Source organism: Poecilia reticulata, linkage group LG3, assembly GCF_000633615.1.
Source record: "Poecilia reticulata strain Guanapo linkage group LG3, Guppy_female_1.0+MT, whole genome shotgun sequence".
Lineage (NCBI taxonomy): Eukaryota > Metazoa > Chordata > Actinopteri > Cyprinodontiformes > Poeciliidae > Poecilia > Poecilia reticulata.
In genome coordinates, this window is record NC_024333.1 from 5,022,075 (window position 1) to 5,043,503 (window position 21,429).

Below are 21,429 nucleotides of genomic sequence, written 5' to 3' on the forward strand. Positions count from 1 at the left end.
AGACCGAACAGCTCCGCTAAGCAGCGGGTCTCCCCTCAATGATCAGATTCGAAGATGTAACAGGGGCGACAGCATGTGTACGCTCGCAGTGCATTAAAGATGGCTCGGGAAGAAATAATCACGTTACTACATTTTAACGAATCAACAGTTGGGGGACAGAAGCCACAGATATGATAAGCACGGGTGAAATGTCCCACAAATATAGACCGCGTCAGACTGTGTTAGTAAATCCTACAGAAGATCTCAAAATGGTTTTAGCAAAAAAAAGGGCAAACATTACTGCATAGCATCACACATGCTTTCATCTTGCAGGTGCGGCTTTCAAGAAACGTCGTGAAGTAGGAAGTTGAACAATATGCAGTGATTGGACAAAAAAGAAGGAAATACAGGACTACACAGCTGCACAAAACGTACAAAAAATTTGTGAATTTTCAGTGGTGATCGCAATTCCATGGATGGACTGATTAGCACTGGGTTACAAACAAATATTTTTTATAAGTTGTTTATGTTTTTTCAACTGAATTAGGATTATTTTGCACTACTGAATCAAAAAATGATAAACTTTTCTCAATCAGGTTTTTATTCTAATTTGATCTTCTGACTAAATTGATGACATATTTGTGACATTATCAGTTCACTTCCGTTAATAATTCTCATCCAAAAAAGGTTTTAGGAGAAAAAAAATGTTTTTTAATAGTGTATTAATTAAATGCTACAAACTTGGATTTCTGCAAATTGAATAATAAACACTGGTAAGGGTAAATACGTGTAAATTGAACATTACGCCTTCATTGTGTAAAATTCTCCGTCTCTTTCCTGTCCTGATGGACTCTCTATTGCTGCTCGTCACTCATTGATCAGATTCTCAGGAAACCGATCCAGATGTGAGAACAAGTCCTGCATTTTGATGCTCATGTTGCTCCATAGTTCAGAGAGTTAACTTGATTGAGCAAAACCAATGTGATTTTTGGATTCAGCTCATAAACATGACCCTGAAACAATTGAAAACCACAGATGATCTTTTTTGGCTGTTGACCGGTGTTCTTGTATAAAACAAGCATTTGACTGAGCAGTAGATGAGAGCTTTAACAAAGAGATTCTACACTACAGATAGGACACAAACTCTGATACTGAGTTTGCGCTGGACGTTCAGCAGGCCTTCCTACCCCTTTGGGTCGAGCAGATCTCGGACCTTCTCGTTGTAGATCTCCATGTAGGACACCTCTACGGTAAAACTCTCCTCCTCCCGTTGCTCCTCCTTGGTTCGCTCAAACAAAGCGCTGCAGAGTCGAGGAATCAGCCCGGGCTGGTCACCTGAGCCCATCATGGTGTACGACTTCCCTGACCCTGAAACAAACGTTACAGGCATGCAAAGGTGTCACTGGCGCCATTTTTTTCCACTGATTTATCGACGAGAAAACGGAAATTAAGCCATCGGTCAAGAGAACATCACATACACCATTTATACAACACGCAAAACAAGATGTGAAATAATGTTTACAGATATATGTGTACATATATGTAGAAGCCAGAGTTGGTGAATTACCAGTTTGTCCATAGGCAAATATACAGGCATTGTAGCCCTGGAAGGCGTTGTGGAGAAGACTTTCCCCAAGGCACTGGAAAACCACCTCCTGACCTGCAAGGAGGTCAGGCCCAAACTTCACTTCATACGTTTAGGTGTTTAAATTAAAGTGTGTGAATTCCTGTGATGAAATCTTAAAGACGGTAACGAACTGACCTGCAAATTTTTCCGTATCCGTTTCATCCATGGACCAGAAGCAATAATCATAGGCAAAAACCTGAAGGAAACAGAGGAAACGGCAGAGGTATTAGTCATTAAGAAACCTGGCAGCTGCCCAGAGGACTTCAAAAGTCAAAGACCGGCTATCAGACAAGTCAATCTGAATTGTAGGGTAAGCATGTCGTGTAGCTAGAATTGTGTGGCTGGGAGTGATGCTATCAGAGAACCAGGTTTGTGCTTTGAAATTGCAAAACTTTTTGTGGTAAAGCTTTTTACCTCCAATCTGAATCACTTTCAAAATTCTGTAAAAACCTCTGAGGTGGACTTTACAGTAAATGTAAATAAACTACAGGAGTGTTGATCATCAGATGGTATCTGTGTCAGCTTTTAAAACAGACTTTTTTTCATTTCTGTCCTTTGCAGATTTTTTTTTGACTCAGCAAAGACTTCAACATGTTCAGAAAAGAAAGGCTGTTCTGGGAGTCCATTTCTACACATATGTAAGGGGCAGTATTACAGCATAAGTAACCGGTACCTTCAATTAAAAAGTTGCTGTCTATATCAAATATGACTTAAAAGAAATTTGACTTCCTGACTCTTTAAAAGCTCCTGCTATTTCTGAAACTCCACCTTCAGGAAGTTATCACAGCATCATACCTCTTGACTCTAACAATATTTTAACTAGCGTTGCACTGAGACGTAGCTACTATAATGAGCTACGCCAATGGCCAGTTCCACCAGCTGTTTGCTAATTGCTGCTGGCTAGTCTGAAGGAGCTGAGTGGGGGGAGTCAAGAGGGAATGACTACTCTGTGAGACGGAAGCTTGGAAACTGCGCCTTGAAGGCGGAGGTAGGTCCAACCAGGTGTTTTGCACGGCTGAACTGAGATTAAAGGACTCAAACACGTACAAACAAAAACAACCCTCCAGTTATGTTTTGATGAGGGAATAGCATTAAAACATGATGTAAAGCTCAAAAACATTTTTGTATAATACTACCCCCTTTATATATAGATTCTTAGCAACATAATTTAGATGCAACTTAGTTCTACTTGTGTTTCACCAATAATGATATTTGCTTCAGTTCAACTTAAACTGATATTAAAAAAAACTGCTATGACTTTCATTTCATTTCAGGAAATCTTTCAGTAGTATGATCCGGGTGTGCTTCATGCATCATGCTGCAAAGCAGTGCACTAATATTTCTGCTGAATGAGGGGGGAAAAAAAACATAAATCCTGGAAACACTGACATGCTGTGATGTGAAGCAGCCAGCAACGCTCAACGTTTCAAAGAAAAAAAAAAAAAAAAAAAAAAAAAAGCAAACAAAAAAAAAAACAGCCACTTTAAAACTGCTTCTTTTTTCTTTCCCTTTCTTTTTTGTTTCATTGCCTGTATGGCTCCACACAGTTCTTGAACCTAGCAGAAGCTGAACAGCGGTGCCTTTGTTAGACACAGAGATGATTCACAACACTGGAATCGGGTGAGAAACGCCTGTGTGTTGGTGTGCACGGTTACCTTGGACTGATTCCTGGTGATGTTGGGAATGTCGAGGTCCACGGGAGGAGCATGTGGAAAGACGGATGAAGTTTAGAGCACATTAATAAAAGGTATTCAGCATCTGGCCATCCTGAACTCATAAAAAACTATTTTTAGATGTGCCTTTAGTAGAAATGAGCGTTGGACTGGAAATGTTGATGTAATCAGACACCAAGAGCAACATTTGATACAAACTCTTCAAACTTTCCCCATTTTCAGTCAAGTAACCGAATGCAACACTCTTGGACATACGTAGGTTTCTCAAAAATATTACAGATAAGCTCATCATAACAAGCAATAAATCAATCAGTTGCATGATAAAGTAAAATGAGAGCAATTGTTTTCATTCAGGCAAGCATTTTGAGAAATGCTGCAAACTTTTGACACCCGGTACAAAGTAGTTGGTTTGCATCACCTGACATTTTGCCTCTTTTCCCCATCTAAGCCAAAGGATTCTTATTTTTTGAGATTTTATAGCCTATTTTATTTATTGTTTCAGTTGTTTTATTTATTTTAGATATTTAAAATGATTTCCAGTTCCAGTGTTAAATGTTGTTTTAGAAATCAAAGTAATTTTTATCTTTGAGTGTGTATACTTGCATTAATAAACCTTTATTATTATTATTACTATATTAGTTGAATATGGACTCAAAATAATATTATAATTTATTGCAATAATCTCTGGGACAATTTATGGCCCAACAAAATTTGTTATCGTGACAGGCCTAATTATAGCGGATCTGAAAAGGATTCCTGTGTGGGTTTTAGATCTCAGACAGAGATTGGTGAGACCTTCTAGAGAAGTCTGTGTCTCTATGAATTTATGTCTGTGGGACAGGGTGGAGATGGAGGGTGGGGGGGAGCTGTTGCATACTGAAAAAAAGATGATGGCATTCAAAGGTTACTGGGTCACAGTCACAAAAAAATTGGACACATCTGGCGTAGAATGTCTCTGACAAAAGTAAAAACACTCAAATATAAAACAGAAAGATGTGGCAATATTTTCAAAGGGAAAAGAAAGAACTATAACACAGAAATAAATCGGCAGGGGCTAAAACACATTTATCATTGGAAAATGGTCATAGTGGCCTGATTGGAGTATTTTTTTAAGTAAAGGACAAATAAAACAGAAACATTTGGCTTTGAGAACTTCTGCAACCTCACAGGAAATGATCTCATCAACAAATGAGACTGATAACTTCTTAAAGAGATTTGCTAATATGATGACTACAAATGTCTTTGGAGTGCACCTGTGATATTACGAAAATAGTTATAGCTCAAATTCATCTTGGAGTCAAACACAGACTAAAAAGCCCACTTTCTTTACTAACACCTGCATAAATATGAGAAGGAAAATGATGAAACCAGTCTTTATGATCTTCAACAGACCAATAATTAAACTTAACTAACAGGAACTGGATGAGTCTCAGATGAGTTCACCAGATTTAAAGTTTGTTGGAATGTCCATCCTCTTAGCTGCCTCTTTTCTCTTCCTCCTCCTCATTAGGATAAGGAACAGCAGAGCTTTCATCTGACATCTTGACAGACACATCCTGCAATTATGTCAGCAGCTGGAAAAACGACCCGTTTCCTGGATATGTGTTCAGTTTTCCACCAATGGGAAAGCTCTCTGCACTCAAACGTCCCCCTGTTCCTTTGTAAAAGCACCATAAACTACTGTTAACGTCCGAACCAAGTCTGAGTTGGAGTGTTACCTTTTTCATCCTTTTTTTTAATGCCTCCATTTCAAGAAATATGTTTTAATGTATTTTACTTGAATCCAGTTGTAGGATGAGGCTGAAGAAAAGACAGTTGGTGATTTACAGTCAGTTAAAAAAAATTATTCAAAGTTCAGGAGAATCCCTCAAACATTCTCAAACACACCACCACCCACGTTGGGCTAAATTCTTGGCCAGCTTAAGTAGGTCAGTCACCTCAACTTCGTTTTGTTTTTGACCGCATATTTTCCTGAAACAACCGGGATTTTTGTCAGTTACAGAAAGTCTCTCCATAAAGCCTTCTACATCAGACCGCAACGACAAATATCTTGAGCAAACGTCACATTTGAATGGTTTATTACGCATCACTTAAACATAAAATGCTTCTCTGCCAGAGCTGAGCTAAAAAGCCCAAACACCTGTTTCCTTTTACCCATGCACATTCTTCATGAGCCACCAGGGCTGTAGCTCTTCCACAAACTCGCCAGCGATCTGCAACACTTCATATTTCAGATGCTCGGCTGCTGACAAGCAGACGCTCACAGAGCACAAACAGGCTCAGTTCCTCCTATCAGCACTTTAATTGAATCCAGTGGCTTCTTATGACGCAATTAACGCCTTCACTCCTCTGCTTTGTTTTCTCTTTGGCTCCCACCAGCCGTGTTTTATTTTAAAACATGCTCGAGTCGCATTTTCCCCTCCATAGGGAGGATACAGTGGAGATTAAATGGTTCTCTTGGAACAGACTTTTTGATTCACCCCATTCTGAAGATATTTTCTGTTTGCCTGAAGCGCTTCTCCGATCTGGACGGACGACGATGAACGCACTCTGGCAGGTTTTGACGTGCTTAATGATGACAGCTGTCATGGTTGCTTCGGAAACCAAAGGAGAGAGGGGTCACCCATTAGCAGAGTTAGGGGCTCCCCCCCAACCAATGGCTGAGGAGAGCAATGCAGTCAGGAGAGTGGCGAACCCGCCTCTCCTCCGTCCTGAAACAATTCTATTTGCTCCTCCTCCCTTCAGCCTGTCGCCGTCATTTAAAAAATAACTTAATGCATGAATGCTCCCTCTCCCCCTCTTACTCCTTTCCCTACTGTTATCACATTCTTCTCCCTCCCCCCCCCTCCCCCCTTCCACACCGTAGCATCCACGGCTGTGTGGAAAAGAAACAAGGAGTGGAGGATGGAAAGAAGGCTAAAGGTAGCCAGGAGATTTGAGGGAAAGTGAGGCTGGGTCTGGGACAGGAATTTTAAGCTCAAACACAAAGGTCAGCGTTACACAGTACATACTAAAGGTCTGAGTACAGTGCATACAGACTGCAGGACAACGGATTCTCATAGTGTGCAATGATTTCTCTCGCTGCTTTAAGCTAAAGGCTAAAAGAGAAGCCATTTCTTTCTCCACGGGCAACCAAAACCAAAGCAAAGGTAACTTCCTGAGATAAAGAAGAAAAAAAAGTCATAATTTGTTGCTAGAAGCAAAAAAATAAATAAATTTGAGAAATATGATAAAACGTTTGAGCATATTTAAAATTTTTCGGCTTCCAATTAAGATTAATTTAACATGCAACTAGGACAACAAATAATTATCATTTCAGCTTATTTTATAAAACATTAGAAATACATTAAAAGAGGCAAATAAGCAATTCGATTTCTATTTTAAATGAACATTTTACTGCCCATTGCTTTACTGTATGCTTGCTTGTTTGTAGCAAAGGATGCATCTGTGGCTAATGATACTTCTAACATCATGTCAAAAGCTCAGGGCTTTCTGTTGGACTGAACGTTAATAAAATGTAGAGATAATCTGTCAATTTTTTTTAGATTAACATAATAATTGGATAACAAAAAGTGCTTAAAATATATATATATATNTATATATATATAATTTTTTTTTTTTTTTCAAAATTTGAACAAGATGAAGCAAAAACTGTTCCTTGAGAAGTTCTGAGTAGAAACTACTTATAAAGAAGTTGTTTTTTTTTTACCTTTAATGCAAAATGTATTTATTTTTCAGACAGTTTTGAATTGATTGCCGCTCTGAACGAGTTGTCCTTTAAGCAAATGGCTGTATATGCGGCAACTCGTAATTAATCGTTTACTAAATTAGTTGACAATTATTTTTATCGTCTTTTCATCACGATTAATCCAATTCATCATTTTCCAATTCATCATTTCAGCCCTACACACAACATGGATTTTAGTCACTCGGGGACAAACACCCTCCCTTTCTCCATCGTCTTGGAAACCAAGTCGCTTGTTATTGCATCACCGACAAGAAGCTGATCTTTGTCAGCAGACCACGTCAACATCCAGCTTCACTGGTGCAGAACAAACAGCCCTCAGGTCACTATGCAAACCACGGCGTCTGAACATCCAGCCGCGCCGCGGTTAGTCATCTGCTTATCGGGAAGAGTGGCACAAAGTGACCTGAGCCAGTTGTTTTAGGGCATCTCACCCGCAAAGGGTTTGCTAAGAACAGAGGATGCAAATAAAGAACTCAAATGTTAAAGAACAACAATAAAAATGCTGTAATTTACAGCCATATTTCTTTAACAAGCGTCCATGGGGGAAACAAACATCTCAGTGGACTCAAAGTTGGGAATCTGAATATACAGATGGCTATAAAAACTAATGATTTAATAGTTTCTTGTGTTGGAGTCAGGGTCATGTAATACATGAGCTCTGAAAGAGGATATCCTTTCTGGAGCTCATTTGTATGAGATGCAAATGAGCACCAAAGGTTCCAGGCTAGCCATTATTCAACACCGGGTTTAGAAACGCGTCGGAGTGTTGAGGTTTGGCGCTCACAGGAACCTCACGTCACTGTGAAAGCTCATATTTTAGAAGCAAATGATCCAGGATCAAATCTAAAAGAAGCTAGAATGCACAGAGGTTAAGGCATGGAGCCTCTTTTTTTTCTTTCTTGGTAAATGATTAATAATTCAAGGTTGGATCAGAATGGGCTCAACTAACAATTCAGTGTTTTGCAAATGTATTCGTAAATTTTGACCTTTTGAAAAGTTTCGTCACATCACAACCACAAACTAATTTATTAAGTAGGATTTAGTGTTGTGGACAGCTCTATGTGAACCATGTGCACTACACTTCCAAAAGAATTAGTTTGTATGACTTCAAAAGAGTATAAACATCTAATTTTTAACCTACAGGGATTAATATGATGTTGCTCGTTGCAACTAGAACTGTTCTGGTTGTCCATCCAGAATCTGACAAGATATACGTGTGCAAGGAAATAGCTTTTGCCTAACATCACATGTGCTTGCTGATCATGAAAAGTGATGATGTGGGGGGAAAAAAGATTAGAATTATTCATTGTTTAACAGTTTTTCAAACTTCAAACTGAAGAATTTAAGTGAAGTGTAATACAAAAGGCTGTGTTTGCAAATGCCTCAGTTAAAGTTTGCTTTTTAATTTTTAGGGATTGATGTGAAATGTTTCATTTCTCATCTGTTTGCACTTCAAAAAGAAGTTCAAACTTGAGACTAAAAGTGTCGTCTGAATTGCATTTATATTTCTTTTACTAGCTTAAGTAGCTACTGCAGAACCAGAGATGCACTGATCTTATAATATCTGTGAATATCGGTCCCGATATTGAAAAAAACTCTAGATCGGGTATCGTGACAATGTGTCCGACATGGCAGATCTATTGAGTCTAATTCTATATTTTGTGCTTTGAGCGGCTTCATGCATTATGATTTATTGTCAATGGCTTTTCTGTATCAGATTGATATTGGCCAATAATGAACCTCGCATATCTGTATTGGAAGTGAAAAAAGTGGATAGGCTCATTCCTGAACAGAACGAGAGATTTTTATTCAATGAATCATCAGAATAACAGAGATTACTAAAGCAATCGTTTACAACAGTCCTATAAGAATAGCAATGATTGTGCTATGCCAAGAAGCAACCCTGTTATCTATTCCCATAATTAAACAGAGGGGGATCCTGGAGGCTCTGTTATCTCGAGCAAACAACATGCACCTGCAACGCGCCAACTTAACTGCCTACTTCCTCAATGAAGTCAACCCCGTCTATCTCAACGAACATGTAAAGCACTATGTCAATGTAAACTGGCCTCAAACAAACAAAATTAAAACAGCATCTGCACACTGAGCGCAGCAGTCAGTCGGCCCATCCGGCTGTTGCCTCTTTGCCCCTTTGTCGCAGGGCGACGGAGAGAGAAGCTACAGCTCCGCTCTTGTTCCGAGCTCCATAAACGTCACCAAGGGAAGTTTATGGTCGACAGATGCTCAAGTAAATGAAGCTTCTCCCCCCCACCGCTCCCCCCCTTGCCATCTTCTTCTCACTCAAGGAAGGAGGCTCCCCTGGTCATCAGCAGCGACCCGGACTTAACCTCCCACTGAGCTCCCATGGAAACGGAAGAGATGAGAAAAAAAAAAAAAAAGGAGGAAGCTAGGGCAGTGGGAAGTTACGAGGGAAGAAGAGAGCCGAGCGGAATCGGGCGATTTTATGCACAATTGTCTGTGTGTCAAAGCTGCCGTCTATATTTTCAGGCTCCTCTGACACACACAACCACCTGCCGCCACCGCCGTCGTCGTCCTCCGCCTAAAGCCAGCCTTCTTACTGATTCTAATTAGACAGACAGCAGTCACAAGGGCTTCTTTCTTCCAACACAGCTGACCTTCCTCCTCGATAGCCAGTCAGTTTTGGAGCGGATTTCAAACCCTTAATAAAACTAAAGAAAAGGCAGCTTCTGCATTGCAGTTCCGACTGTGACCTACATAATCCGTCCTTCCAGAGGCATTCCAACATTCCTGCTCTGCTCTGTAACCTAATCTAATAGATCTCTAACCATCTCCCCGGGCTGAAGCTGAGAGACTCAAGCGTGTTCAGCCTAACCAAATAAAGACAGCTGGTTATGGTGATGAAACAGCCAAAACAGAGACAGAAGTTCAAATCCACCTGTTGCGATGGGTCCAATTTCTTGCCAAAAGCACATAATGAGGAAGAAGGAATGTCAAACAAATTTAGGAGTTTTGGAGAAGTAGGAAAGGATTAAAGACACGTGCATAATTTTCCTCAAGGGCAGCATCTCTCTCCAAGAGTACAGAAATTACAACAAAAATGTAAATCTGTCATAAAGAAATTTTGCATGGTGAAAGCAGCTCCTAAAAAAAGCTGTGGCTGTACCGTCTGCAAAAATGAAAGTCAAGTTTGCTATTGCAGTGACGGCTACATGGAAATCCTGCTTCACATTTGGTGCAATCCATGTTGGGGAAACAACCGAGCAAACATGTGGAACACGTTGCTCTTGTGAGATGGGACTAAAACTGCCGTACGTTGTGCTGTGGGGATGCTGTCCTTCAGCAGAGACAGGGAAACTGTTCATAGCTGATGTGAATTTGAGTGGATTTTACCACAAGACACAGGAAGAAGATCTGTTAAGATGGGAAGGAAGGGAAGGCTCACCTTCTAAGATTTTCTCCAGTCCAGGCTAAGCATTGTTTCTTTATTAGGTTTCTTTAATGTTTGTCTTTTCCAAGACATCATAGTTGCTGTTTATGTTTATATGATAATGTCTACCAATAACACATAATTGCCTAGTGATATTTTCAAATTTCCTGTCAACCTGAAACATTTTTTAACTCAAAAACACAGCAGGCCACTGGATGACAGCCCTAGCGCCCCAACCACCGGGTTTAGCATGTTTTCTGGGGGAAATCCTGATGTTTCCCCCAGATACACACAGCCAAAATGACAATATTCATCTATTAAATGAATAAAACTTCAGACATAAATCCAATAGAGGAGATCCACCATGCCCCCGCATTAGTAATGATTCATACTGTGATAAAGATGTCATTTGTAACGAGTCCACATCCTTTCTCGTTAGGGGAAGACAAGGGATGATTGCAGTTTATTTCTGTAAACGGTCTTTAAAAAGCCTGACCTTCCAGTTCTGGCAACAAAGTTTCTAAGTTGGAAACGGTGGAGTGACTTTTGTCAACCGCACACTTGCGGACGTGACCTAGTGGGCGTCAGTCAGCCCTCTCTCACTATAGAGCATAAGACTGATTTTCAGACTTCTGCAAAGAAAGATATGATCAGTGATAAAATTGGTAATTTCAGCCTGAACTCCTAAAATGAAGAAAATGGGGGCCGATTCATCGGCTGATCAGTGCATTCCTCTTCCTTAGAAGCATTCATAATGTATTCTGCATTTGCATCTGACACTCTTTGGTGGTGGGGTAATTTACTGAGTCTAGATCCAACTGCTTATTGACATGCAAAGAGGAAACTAATGACAAAATATTAGTCAACAAATACTGCATTCTAAACAGCAATTTGCGATATTTTGTGCATACCCATCTGATAGTCTATTTGGGATACATTGTTCAGTTCTAATGAAAGCCACATGTTTGATTTGAACTTTGAAAGAACTTTTGAAAACACTTACCTCCCACTTTACAATTATTTATTACTTTGAGTTGGTCTATCACATAAAATATTATCAAAATACATTGAAGTTTAGGACTGTAATGGGAGAAAATGTGAAAAGTTGAAGGCAGTGGATATTTTGAAGACATATTCCTGTAAGGAATATTTTTGCACTACGTATGCCATTTGCTGTGCCTACTAAGCAATCTTGGACTACATTAGTGAATTGTGTTTAAATCAAAACTTCCACTGTAAAGGCTATGAGTGAAAGTCTTCCCTTAGTTTGATTATTTATGTTAAACACAGAATACAACTTTCCTTCGTTGCTTAGCAGAGCAAACATGCCCTCAGCTACACATGCGCTCACTCCCTCAAATGCTGTTTGACGAGGCAGAACTGATGTAGAAAAACTTTACTCCATCCGTATCTTATTTACATATACAAAATGCGGGAACAAACACCGAGGCAAAACTTTTCACTACAAAGTATTGCATTTTAAAGATAAAAATCATATGGAAGGAAAAGTTGACTGTTTAGTTCAAAGTCTGCTTCCTTTGTTGTGATTTTTAACCGACTAAAGGGAAATACTGCATTACTTTTCTGTTACTATAAAAGGTATTCTGTTGAGGATGGCTGTGCTTTAATAATTTCACTGCCTAGGAATGATTTATTTTTCCTTAACTGCGGCATTTAATGCTGTACGGGATGTTTGTCTCAGAGAAATGGCACGATGTTTTGGCCAAGTCAAGTGCACATGAGATAAATAAATCTGTGATGTGGAAATAAGAGCTTAGTCATGCAAATAACATGCTTACCGAGAGTCTGCTTTTCCTAAGTTGGCTCCAGCAGGATGGAGGATTGTCTGGTTCTTCGCCATTTCCACGACACATTTTGTGTTTAGCTCCTTTTCTGTTTAACAGAAAACAACAATTGTCTTACTACAACAACTCGAAGCACTTAATTATGTTCAGCAACAAACAAACCTGCCGATTTGTTTGGCAGGTTTAGATGATTTAAAACTATCATCTAAACTACCTTTTAGTTGATAGTTCTGTGATAAACAAGACAAACTGAACCATACTTAATTACCTCTAAAGTGATCTATTTTAACTCAACACATCAGTTGCTACTGACCAAAAGCACCTTCTCGGAGTCGGTGCTTTTTATTCCAGGTTGAATTATTAGCTCTGTCTTTTCAAACATCAATCGGATATTTTAAGGTACGCAGCACGAGTTCAACAGCATCGTAATGGTTTTTCTCTTGAGCATCACGTTTAAACAAAGGAGCAGGCAGGGAAATGGAATCTTAAAGTGACCTTTTACCTTGGACCAGGCAATGTGGCTAATCAATAAAACAGGACACGTCGAGTCATGATGCAACACTTGACGTTCTGAGGGCCAATTAAACTCTCCCCAGTCACCGTTGGGACTGGTCCTTGAACTTCAGGTCCAAACAAAGCAATGTTCAATGTAAAAAAATTAAACATTCATATTGACATTTTGGCAGCAAATCCCATATGTGTCATATAGCTCCTACTTTAGAAATAAGTTTAGATAAATCCAACACAGAGGGAAAGTTTACCAGGGGAGTTTATTTCTGTTAAAAAGTTTATTCATTTTTCTCAAACACTTCGCTATTTATTTTTAAGATTATGAACCAGGACATTTTCCTGAAAAAAAGGTATAGATTGAATTTTTTTTTATTTTTATGGAAAGCTTTGCCAGGATTTAAAGGGAATGAGAGCCCTTTCCCACAGTCGTTTCTGAGTATAGCTGAAAAATATCAATACTCTCCCTCACGGATACTTATAGTCTTTATGACTGCATTACATTAAATTTACATTACATTTAATTTATAAAAATTGGAATTTCTAAATTTCCTTCATTAAATTTGTCAGTATTCCACACAAACCTCTCAAGGGATGTAGCACCACCGGGTTCTTTGCTTGGATCACTGTAGATCAATGAACCAAAAAAAGACAACTACAACTCAATTTTTATATTTGTTACTTGTGAGTTTTAGCCCCTTTGAGATTATAGTTATGTGATAAACAAGACAAACTGAACCATATTTAATTACCTCTAAAGTGATCTATTTTAACTCATCAGTTGCTACTGACCAAAAAAAAAACTACAAAAGGGGCACTACCACCATCAGAAAACATTTTTAAAAGACTAATGAAACAAAATGGTAAATGTTAGAACTTGAGTTAACAAAGACAGGTTATGTGTGGCTTCCCCTCTTTTCTCTGGGTGAGGATATCCTCCTCCTGCACCCGCCCACAAAGAGTTAAGAGGTCAGCGGGAAACCTGCTTCCCAACAGCAAACAAGTGTTTTGCTGGGACAATCAGAAATGTTATCCTACAACAGGAGACAACGTTCATTGTCCCCAGGTTATCATGTTGATGCAGTAACCAAGATGCACTAAACCTTCCTTACAAATGAAATTCACTTAGTACTAAATATATCAAACCAGGCTATTCAAAATGTCACAATTTCTGCTGTGCAACCAATTAAATTAAATCTCAGTGTGACACAGGTTTTTTTTTTCTATTTGCTAACATGTTGAAATAACACCATCTCCATTTTGCCAAGAGCTTAAACATAGAACTGGTAGATTATTTTAAGAATGTAATGAATGTTAATGGATTGGAACAATTTTATTCACTATAGTGGAGTTGTAATGTGCGAGCATGCAAGGACGGCAAACATCAGCAAACGAGTTAGTACAGGAAACTGTCAGTGGTTTCAATTCCTTTCTTCAACAAGTACTGCTTATATTGTTACACAAGTCTAGTATACTAATACAATGGCTCCTGTTGCTTTTATGACAGAGCCGTGACGACTTTATAGAGTGTGGATTTATATTTGCGGTATAATGGAATAGTCACTGAAGATGGCAGCTGCTCCACACATGTTAAAAAAGTAAAATGTCTGAAAAAGTAACACACTCCAGGATGGGAGCATTTTAAAAACACTTCTTGTTCTTTAGTTTCAATACCTAAGCTATCACATGTAAATAACTACAGCAAATACATCTTGCAGTAGTTGCTGCTCAAGTTGACAAGTGATGTTTGCAGCCCACATTTTACCAAAATAATGTCATTATGCTCCAAGACACCGATCTGCTATTAGACACTGCACGAGATTACCTAGAAATCTAGGGGGAAAAGTTATACAAAAGAAAAGTTATGGAATTGATGTTTGTCCTTCTATATAAGGTGATGATGTAGTAGCCTTATGTAGGTTCACAAAATATTAGCTAGCAGTGAAAAGCGATGAGTGTTGGACAGGGAAACCACCAGTTACTCTGGTTTAGAAAAACAAAACACTATATTTGGACTTTTGAAATCTTAATTTCTGAAAGCTCTGTAGAACTTGTAACAACTAATCAGAACAAAATAAAACAAGACAGAAAAACAGATGTTTTCATTCAGTTTTGAGCCTCTGTCTTCTCTGCCTACATTACCCATGTCATAGCTGCTGTACTGACAGCTCTTCCCGCTCAGCCAAGGGGAAAGTGTGATACAGTATGGTTCAGAGGATAAATGCACTCATTGCTTGCTGCCTTTGGCTGCTCCATAACCCATCCCCATTTTCCATTTAGCTCTTCCATGGGCTACCTAGCAAGCTGAGGTTTGGCACAACAACCCTAACTCCAGCCAGGACGTCCGCTGGCTGCGGTGCCGCCGTTGCTACGCCCGAGGTGCACTGTTCTTCGAAGGCCAACGCCATGGGAACGTGGAGCATTACACAACATTAGCAAATACACATTTGGACTCACTCCCTTCCTGCCTTTGTCCGGCTGGGCAGCTAAGCCCATGTCTCCTCCTCAACCTGGGATTACACAGGGACAGTGGCCTCCAGGTTGTGGTTGCATGCTCACAGGTCTGAACTAGGGGAAAATGCAAATACAGAAAATGCCATCCTCCTCCCTCCCGACTACTTTGAATGCATCTGGAAAGATTGTGTCTGAGATGTGGGATCCTGAATAAACATAGCTTGTACAACGCGAAGAAAAGGAACTTTTCTCAAGTTTTATTATTCTGCTGCTGAGAAATGTGCAACAATACGTCTATTCTACAACAGTAACACGCAGACAGAAGCGCTATTCACAAAGAAACCACCAGGTAGGCACTACTGGAAACATGGCAGTGCCTTGCCTGCCTTCAGCCTTTCCATGCCTACTTCCTATTAAAACCCATACTGGTGCATTTTTCCCCCTATACAGGAAGAAGTGATGAGTAATGGATGACTTTGCCTTGCCAGCTTGAAGTCTGCTACCTAGTTCTACTTGAAGAAGAAAACAAAAGAATTTGTTTTGACTGATGAATGGAAACAAGCAGCCAGTTTGCACTGGTGTCTTTCAGGTCAGTGAGCAGGCTGAAGAGGCAGAAGTGAGCGAGGCCATAACCAGGACCTGGTTAGACAGAACTACTCAAGAGATACGAGGTTCTGACAGGAAATACCCACGGCCATCCATCCAAATGTACCTGAAGTGAAGAAAGTCTGCCAGAGGTGACACACAGTGCATAACCTTGCAGAGATTTCCACTAAGGGTGTGCCAAAAAACACAAATATACTGCGGTTCAGAACAGCTTTAAAATGTCCCAAAATTGATTTGGAAAAAATTAAATAAAACCAGTCCGCTGTCTATAGCCCTCCATTTTGTAACTACGCTAGATGTTCTGACGTTGCCACGCAGACTGTAATGGAACACAGAAAGCACCAAAACAAGAAGGAAACTTGTTTTGGCCCAATATTTGTTGAAGGCAAAAATATGGACTCATCTAGTTTTTTTTAACTAGATCTGTCCGAGAAAACAGATTTCGACATGAACTTCAACCAGGTGCAAGGTTCACAAAATGAAGATTGAGCCTTTAGGAACGCTACAGCTGAGCCAAGGTATCCCATACCGTCCTGTAGAGAGCTGTATGATTGGATAGAAGTTTTGACTAGGCTGTCTCAATAAATCAATTAATCTCATGATAAAAGGAGCTCAATAATTTACATTTGAATCATTTACTGTTTCTCCCTCTTTCTACCAAGACCTGGATGACAAAACTCTTCAGTCTGGCCCATTTGTCTCAACTAAGCCATGTTTTGAAGGACAATTTTGTTAAAGACTTCCGTAGCCCTTTTATTTGTTGTTTTATTTATTTATTTATTTAGTACATTTAAAATGTCTTCCACTTCTAGATGTTCGTTAGAAATTAAAGTTTATTGATCTTTGAGGAACTGTTTTTGCATCATTATGCCATTACCATTATACTACTTGAAAACAGTCTCAAAACAACATTATTATTTATCACAATAACTTAACGTGACAGGCCTATTTGCTGTGTTTTATGCAGAAAATGCAGCAACATTGATAGTTCTCTTCAACTAGTCCGCTTTTTATATCCGCAGGTGACATAAATACGGAATATTTATCCAACAGGGTGAAATTTTTTTTTTTTTTTAATTCTGATTTTTTAAGATTGTGAAATGGCTCAAAACTCCTGGATGGAGACGGCAATCCTCCTGGATGCATGCAACGACCTGCAGAAGAGGCCGGCTGCAGAAAGTGCAGCGCCGTCTCCGCAATTGCCTTATAAAAACAAAACGAAGGATGTAGGGAAGGAGTAATTCCGCCCAAGCATGGATTAATTTAATGTCTATTTGTCATTCTGCTGCACCAAGCAGACTGGAACAGAACCTGGGGATCATTTGCACAACAACAGATTAAAGCAGAAATCATTATAAATAATTATTTTGATTTGAAAAATTTATTTTGAATTGAATCTAGAGTAAAACAGTAAACTCTCAATTTCTGTTCTAGTATCCAAACATTGGTGCAGATGGTGAACGAGAACAGAGTGGTAGCTCCACTGTCTTGGTCTTGTGACTGACGGCTCCAGCTCCAAGTAGGGGAACACACTGGGGAGATACATGCGATTCAAGCTGCCAGTTATCGGTCAACTTCTCTGCCTTCCCACCTCCTCTTTTCACTGGACACATGGTATCCCACGGCACAAACCCCGACTTGGCAAGCAACCAGGAAATGTCATCTGTGCCTTCCTTTTCTGCTTTGGAAATCTGCTATGTAATTGCGTGAACTGGCGGAGCGTGAACGAAGACTTGCGCGACACTGTGCCTTTGTTATCTAGGCTTTTCTGAAATTAGACACAAGGATGTAACAACATGTAGCAGCTCTGGGAAGCTCAGTGGCGTTTGTGAGTGTAAACGAAAGCCGTCTGTTAAGCGGACATCGCAGTGCAACTCCAGAGATGCTCTCCGACCAATCTGGAGGTAGGAAGCTTGTCAGATTGAGTGAACGTTAAACCTGAATACCTCCTATTAAAAACTACTGACTCTGCTGTTGCCTTCGGCAGAAGATAAATTAAATTCAGACGCTATTGGCATCTCGATCAAGCAGCAAAACAGACAAAGCGTTCAGTCTCCTCAGCGGCGGATCTCACACAGCCGCTTGGCTTTAAATCTAGACGGGTGGCAGGCATCCATAAGAGAAGCCCTGTGGCAGCACTGTATAAACATATGCCATCCAGACCAGCCAGGTTACAGCCCTTCTTTTTTTTAATACATCTACAGAAGCTCATTTCACTAATGGCTAGTGATTTCTGACCTCTATCTCATTTCCAGGAAATTAAAAACAGGGAGACACGCCGGTCTTCTGTGGACAAAGTATCAGGAAGGAAGATGCCGTCTTATAGTGGTGAAGCTGAGTCGGGGCCTTTATGAACCTGACAGGCAAAGGAACTTAAAAAGCCAGAGGCAGAGAAAAGCCTGGAATTCAACATGGACAAAACGAAGGAGGTGATTATCAACCTCCTTCTGGGGTCAAAATAACAACGTACGCAAGATGGAACAGAGAAACAGGATCATATTTAATACCTCAGAGTTCAGACCGCTGATGAACTAGGGGTGCACCTATGACAGATTCCTGGCCAATTACCGATCTTTTAAAATGCCTGACCTGCCGATTCCGATTTTGGCCAATACCTATTTTTTTGTTTGTTTGTTTTTTTTGTCTGAAATGTTACTAAATATAGCAAGAAAGTCGCTGAGCTGGCAACAGTGGGGTGACTATTGTTAACTGCAAACGTCCATGACCTGGTTCACCGGTCCGTCAGTCAACCCTCTCTCACGGGAGAGCAAAAGAGGACAGCAGCTGATTTTAAGACCTTTGCACAGGTGGATGAGATCTGTTTCACATTCAAGTATCAGACAATCACCAATCTCTCCATAATAAGGAAAATGGGGAATGTTTATTGGTGCACCCCAAACAAGAACAAAACCACTTTTTGCTCACATTCTCACAACTTTCTACAGAGTTGTGTTTTACTTTTGTTTGTGGACAAACTGGGTCTCAAATGGTAGTACAGCTACCCTGGAGAGGAGAGTGATGGGAGAAGAGAAGGTAATTTTAGTGTCCCTACATTTTGTCAAGGATCTACTTCAGAAACATTTTCTGACTCCTTTTGCGTGCCATGAACTTTCTGACCCGTCAGGCAAACGGTACCAAAGCATTAAAACCAGAACCACCAGATGGTACAAGTCCATGTTATTACTTTTTAGCTGTCTTGATCAGTGTTTTATTTTTTTTTAAAGTAATGATAATGCTGAATCTTTTAGTTAGCAATTAGAATACATTAACGTGACACTAAATCGATTTGATATGCAAACCTGCATTAGGATCGCTGCAATGCATGAGCAATTTGATGATTTACAAAGGGAATACTGATCAACCTAAACACAATAAAACCCTCTCACCTCTCCTGTTCATGGGCCGGACCCGCACAGCCACCTTGACATTGGAGTTATCCAGACTGGGCTCACCCATGCTGACTTTTTTTTTTTTTTTTTTTACTCCAAGTATGTCCAAAATAAATTAACTCCTCAGCTGGACAATCATCTGAAAAGGCTGAAAATGTTGCGCTAGCCGGGGTGTCGACCAGCTAGCCCCTCACTGTTTTGCTCCATAGAGTAGACATGTCCTCGGGTTAAAAAAAAAAAAAAAAAAAAAAAAAAGGCTGAGTAGATTCCCACAGGAAATCAGCCTCCTCTCCTTATTTTCTTCTTCTGATCATATTTCAGGTTGACTTAAATCCACACGCGCATGGGAGCTGGAAGAAAAAAATGACACACGGGTTAGGGAAGGAGTCAATGCAGCCGATGTTTGTGAATGAGAGGGAAATATATTAGCTATTTGTGAGGGGGGAAAACGGGGCTAGCCAGCTAATTTGCCCAGGCAAACACTGGAGAAGCAGCGGAAGGAAGGGAACAAGTTCCTGGCCTATTCTCTCATCTGACAACATAACACCGCTGAACAGCAGCCAGCCACCGAGCTACATACCCGAGCGGAAATATCCCGGAGTTGACAGGGCCAAACTGCGAAGACAGTGAGAGATCAGCAGAGAAGAGCCCAGCCGATGATCTACAGCTTCCCCAGCCGACCCGCTCCCTCTCTGTCGAGCTCCAAACTCCCAGTAGCATCCGCCCTTCGTGCTGACAGCCTGCCCTTCAAAATAAAAGCTCAATCACGTCTGTCAAAACGACAAGAATTGCGTTTAGGAGCCACACAACTACATACAGGCAACTTTTCAAAAGCAGAACAACTATTAACCTACCCCTGTCTGTATAGTTTTATAGCTTATACAACATGTTTGCACATAAAAAGAAAAGAGGCAACTTTCACTCGGGTTGGCTAAATTACTGGATTAAGTTAAACTAATGACAAGTTTTGGACTAGTTTTGGTAAGTGACCTATGAAAGACGATTAACTTTACGTTTTTAACCTTCCTAGTGCAAAGTTTTGATTTTGTTACGCTTTTCACTAGCCGTTTCCACCCGGAACATTTGCCTACAAGCCCCCCCTGCCTGGAACCGTTACTTACAAATGAGTGAATGACAACAGGAACACTCTTACCAACGAAGAATAATGAAAAGTAAAATATTTTTCTTAAATTGTTTTAGGTAAAAAGACAGGAGAAGACATAACTCTTTACCAAATGTGCTCGCGAGGCCGGCTGGTCAGTCACGCGACACTTCCGTTGTCCAAACACGAAACACTTTGCTGCTAACGCTTCCCCAAAACTTTCAAAATAAAACTCAGTAAAGCAACATCTGTTAAATTGGAGGGTATCAAAGTTCCCAACCAGTTTTCAAAGTCTCCAAATATTTTTAGTATCCAGATGTTTAGTAGCACACCAGGCTTTGGACAATTATAACAAAGTCTAGCTGCGTTTTGTTTAAAAATAAAAAAACGTAAAAATTGCCAGTTGTGGAGGCCCTTACCTCCAAATCCAATATTGCTTTCTGGTAAATAAAACAGCAAAGACATTCATCTTTAAAAAAAAAATAAAAAATCTTGAACTCTACACCAAACTCCAGTAGAATCAGATAATTTTTTTTATTGTGTTATATGTCGTTTTATTATCACAGCTGAGATAAACTGCTTTGGTTTCATTCGTAATCAACTTAAGAGTTGGTGTTAAAAGGTCGCTTGCACCACCCAGCACCTACAGCTACTCCTATAAGAACATTTAAATTCCAATTCACCATGTTTAAATATGATAACCTTCCTGACGTTTGAAGGGATTCATAGACCAATGACACTCTCACTATGTCTTTATTTTGAACAAGAATAATAAATATGCTCATCAATGAAAAGGGTAGTCAACTTCTAATTTTTTGAAGACCTCAAGAGTGAGCAGTTTGCGACACCTGCTGGGCAAAAACTGAACTGGCATTGCAAAGCAGTCAAGAGTTCCGCCTTTTAAATAATTATGTGGTTTCAAGAAGCGGTTATAAATAGCTGCTGATTTATTCACAATGCAGTACATTTCAAAAACGAGGAACCCAAATGTTCTGATAATTACCTTAGATTTGCCACGAGGGGAAAAAAACATCTTCCACCCCGAGAATTAAAAATATCTCAATAAGCATCAGATATTAAAGGCTAAATGAAAATCTCAAAATATGTTTAATGTCCAGACGTGTTTCATA

At 39.8% G+C, this 21,429-nt stretch overlaps 1 protein-coding gene and 1 long non-coding RNA gene across 5 annotated transcripts in view; one reads left to right on the forward strand and one right to left on the reverse strand.

Moving 5' to 3' along the window:
* Positions 1–20,787, reverse strand: part of kif13ba (kinesin family member 13Ba) — a 50,099-nt gene extending 29,312 nt beyond the window's left edge. For 3 of the 4 annotated variants that reach the window (XM_008404836.2, XM_017304031.1, XM_008404835.2), the window contains exons 1-8: positions 20,430–20,787; positions 19,778–19,967; positions 19,195–19,547; positions 12,236–12,329; positions 3,262–3,274; positions 1,742–1,802; positions 1,547–1,639; positions 1,167–1,347 (exon numbers count right to left, since the gene is read on the reverse strand). In XM_008404836.2, the coding sequence (XP_008403058.1) occupies positions 1,167–1,347; positions 1,547–1,639; positions 1,742–1,802; positions 3,262–3,274; positions 12,236–12,329; positions 19,195–19,264 (512 nt within the window). In that variant the 5' untranslated portion in view covers positions 19,265–19,547; positions 19,778–19,967; positions 20,430–20,787. The remainder of the gene's footprint in view (positions 1–1,166; positions 1,348–1,546; positions 1,640–1,741; positions 1,803–3,261; positions 3,275–12,235; positions 12,330–19,194; positions 19,548–19,777; positions 19,968–20,429) is intronic. The other variant, XM_017304030.1, reaches the window with a different exon arrangement.
* On the forward strand, positions 17,162–19,769 carry LOC103462193 (uncharacterized). The gene is made up of 3 exons (XR_533294.2): positions 17,162–17,978; positions 18,064–18,237; positions 19,519–19,769. It is a non-coding gene; the product is annotated as an uncharacterized LOC103462193 (long non-coding RNA).
* Positions 20,788–21,429: the final 642 nt, after the last annotated feature.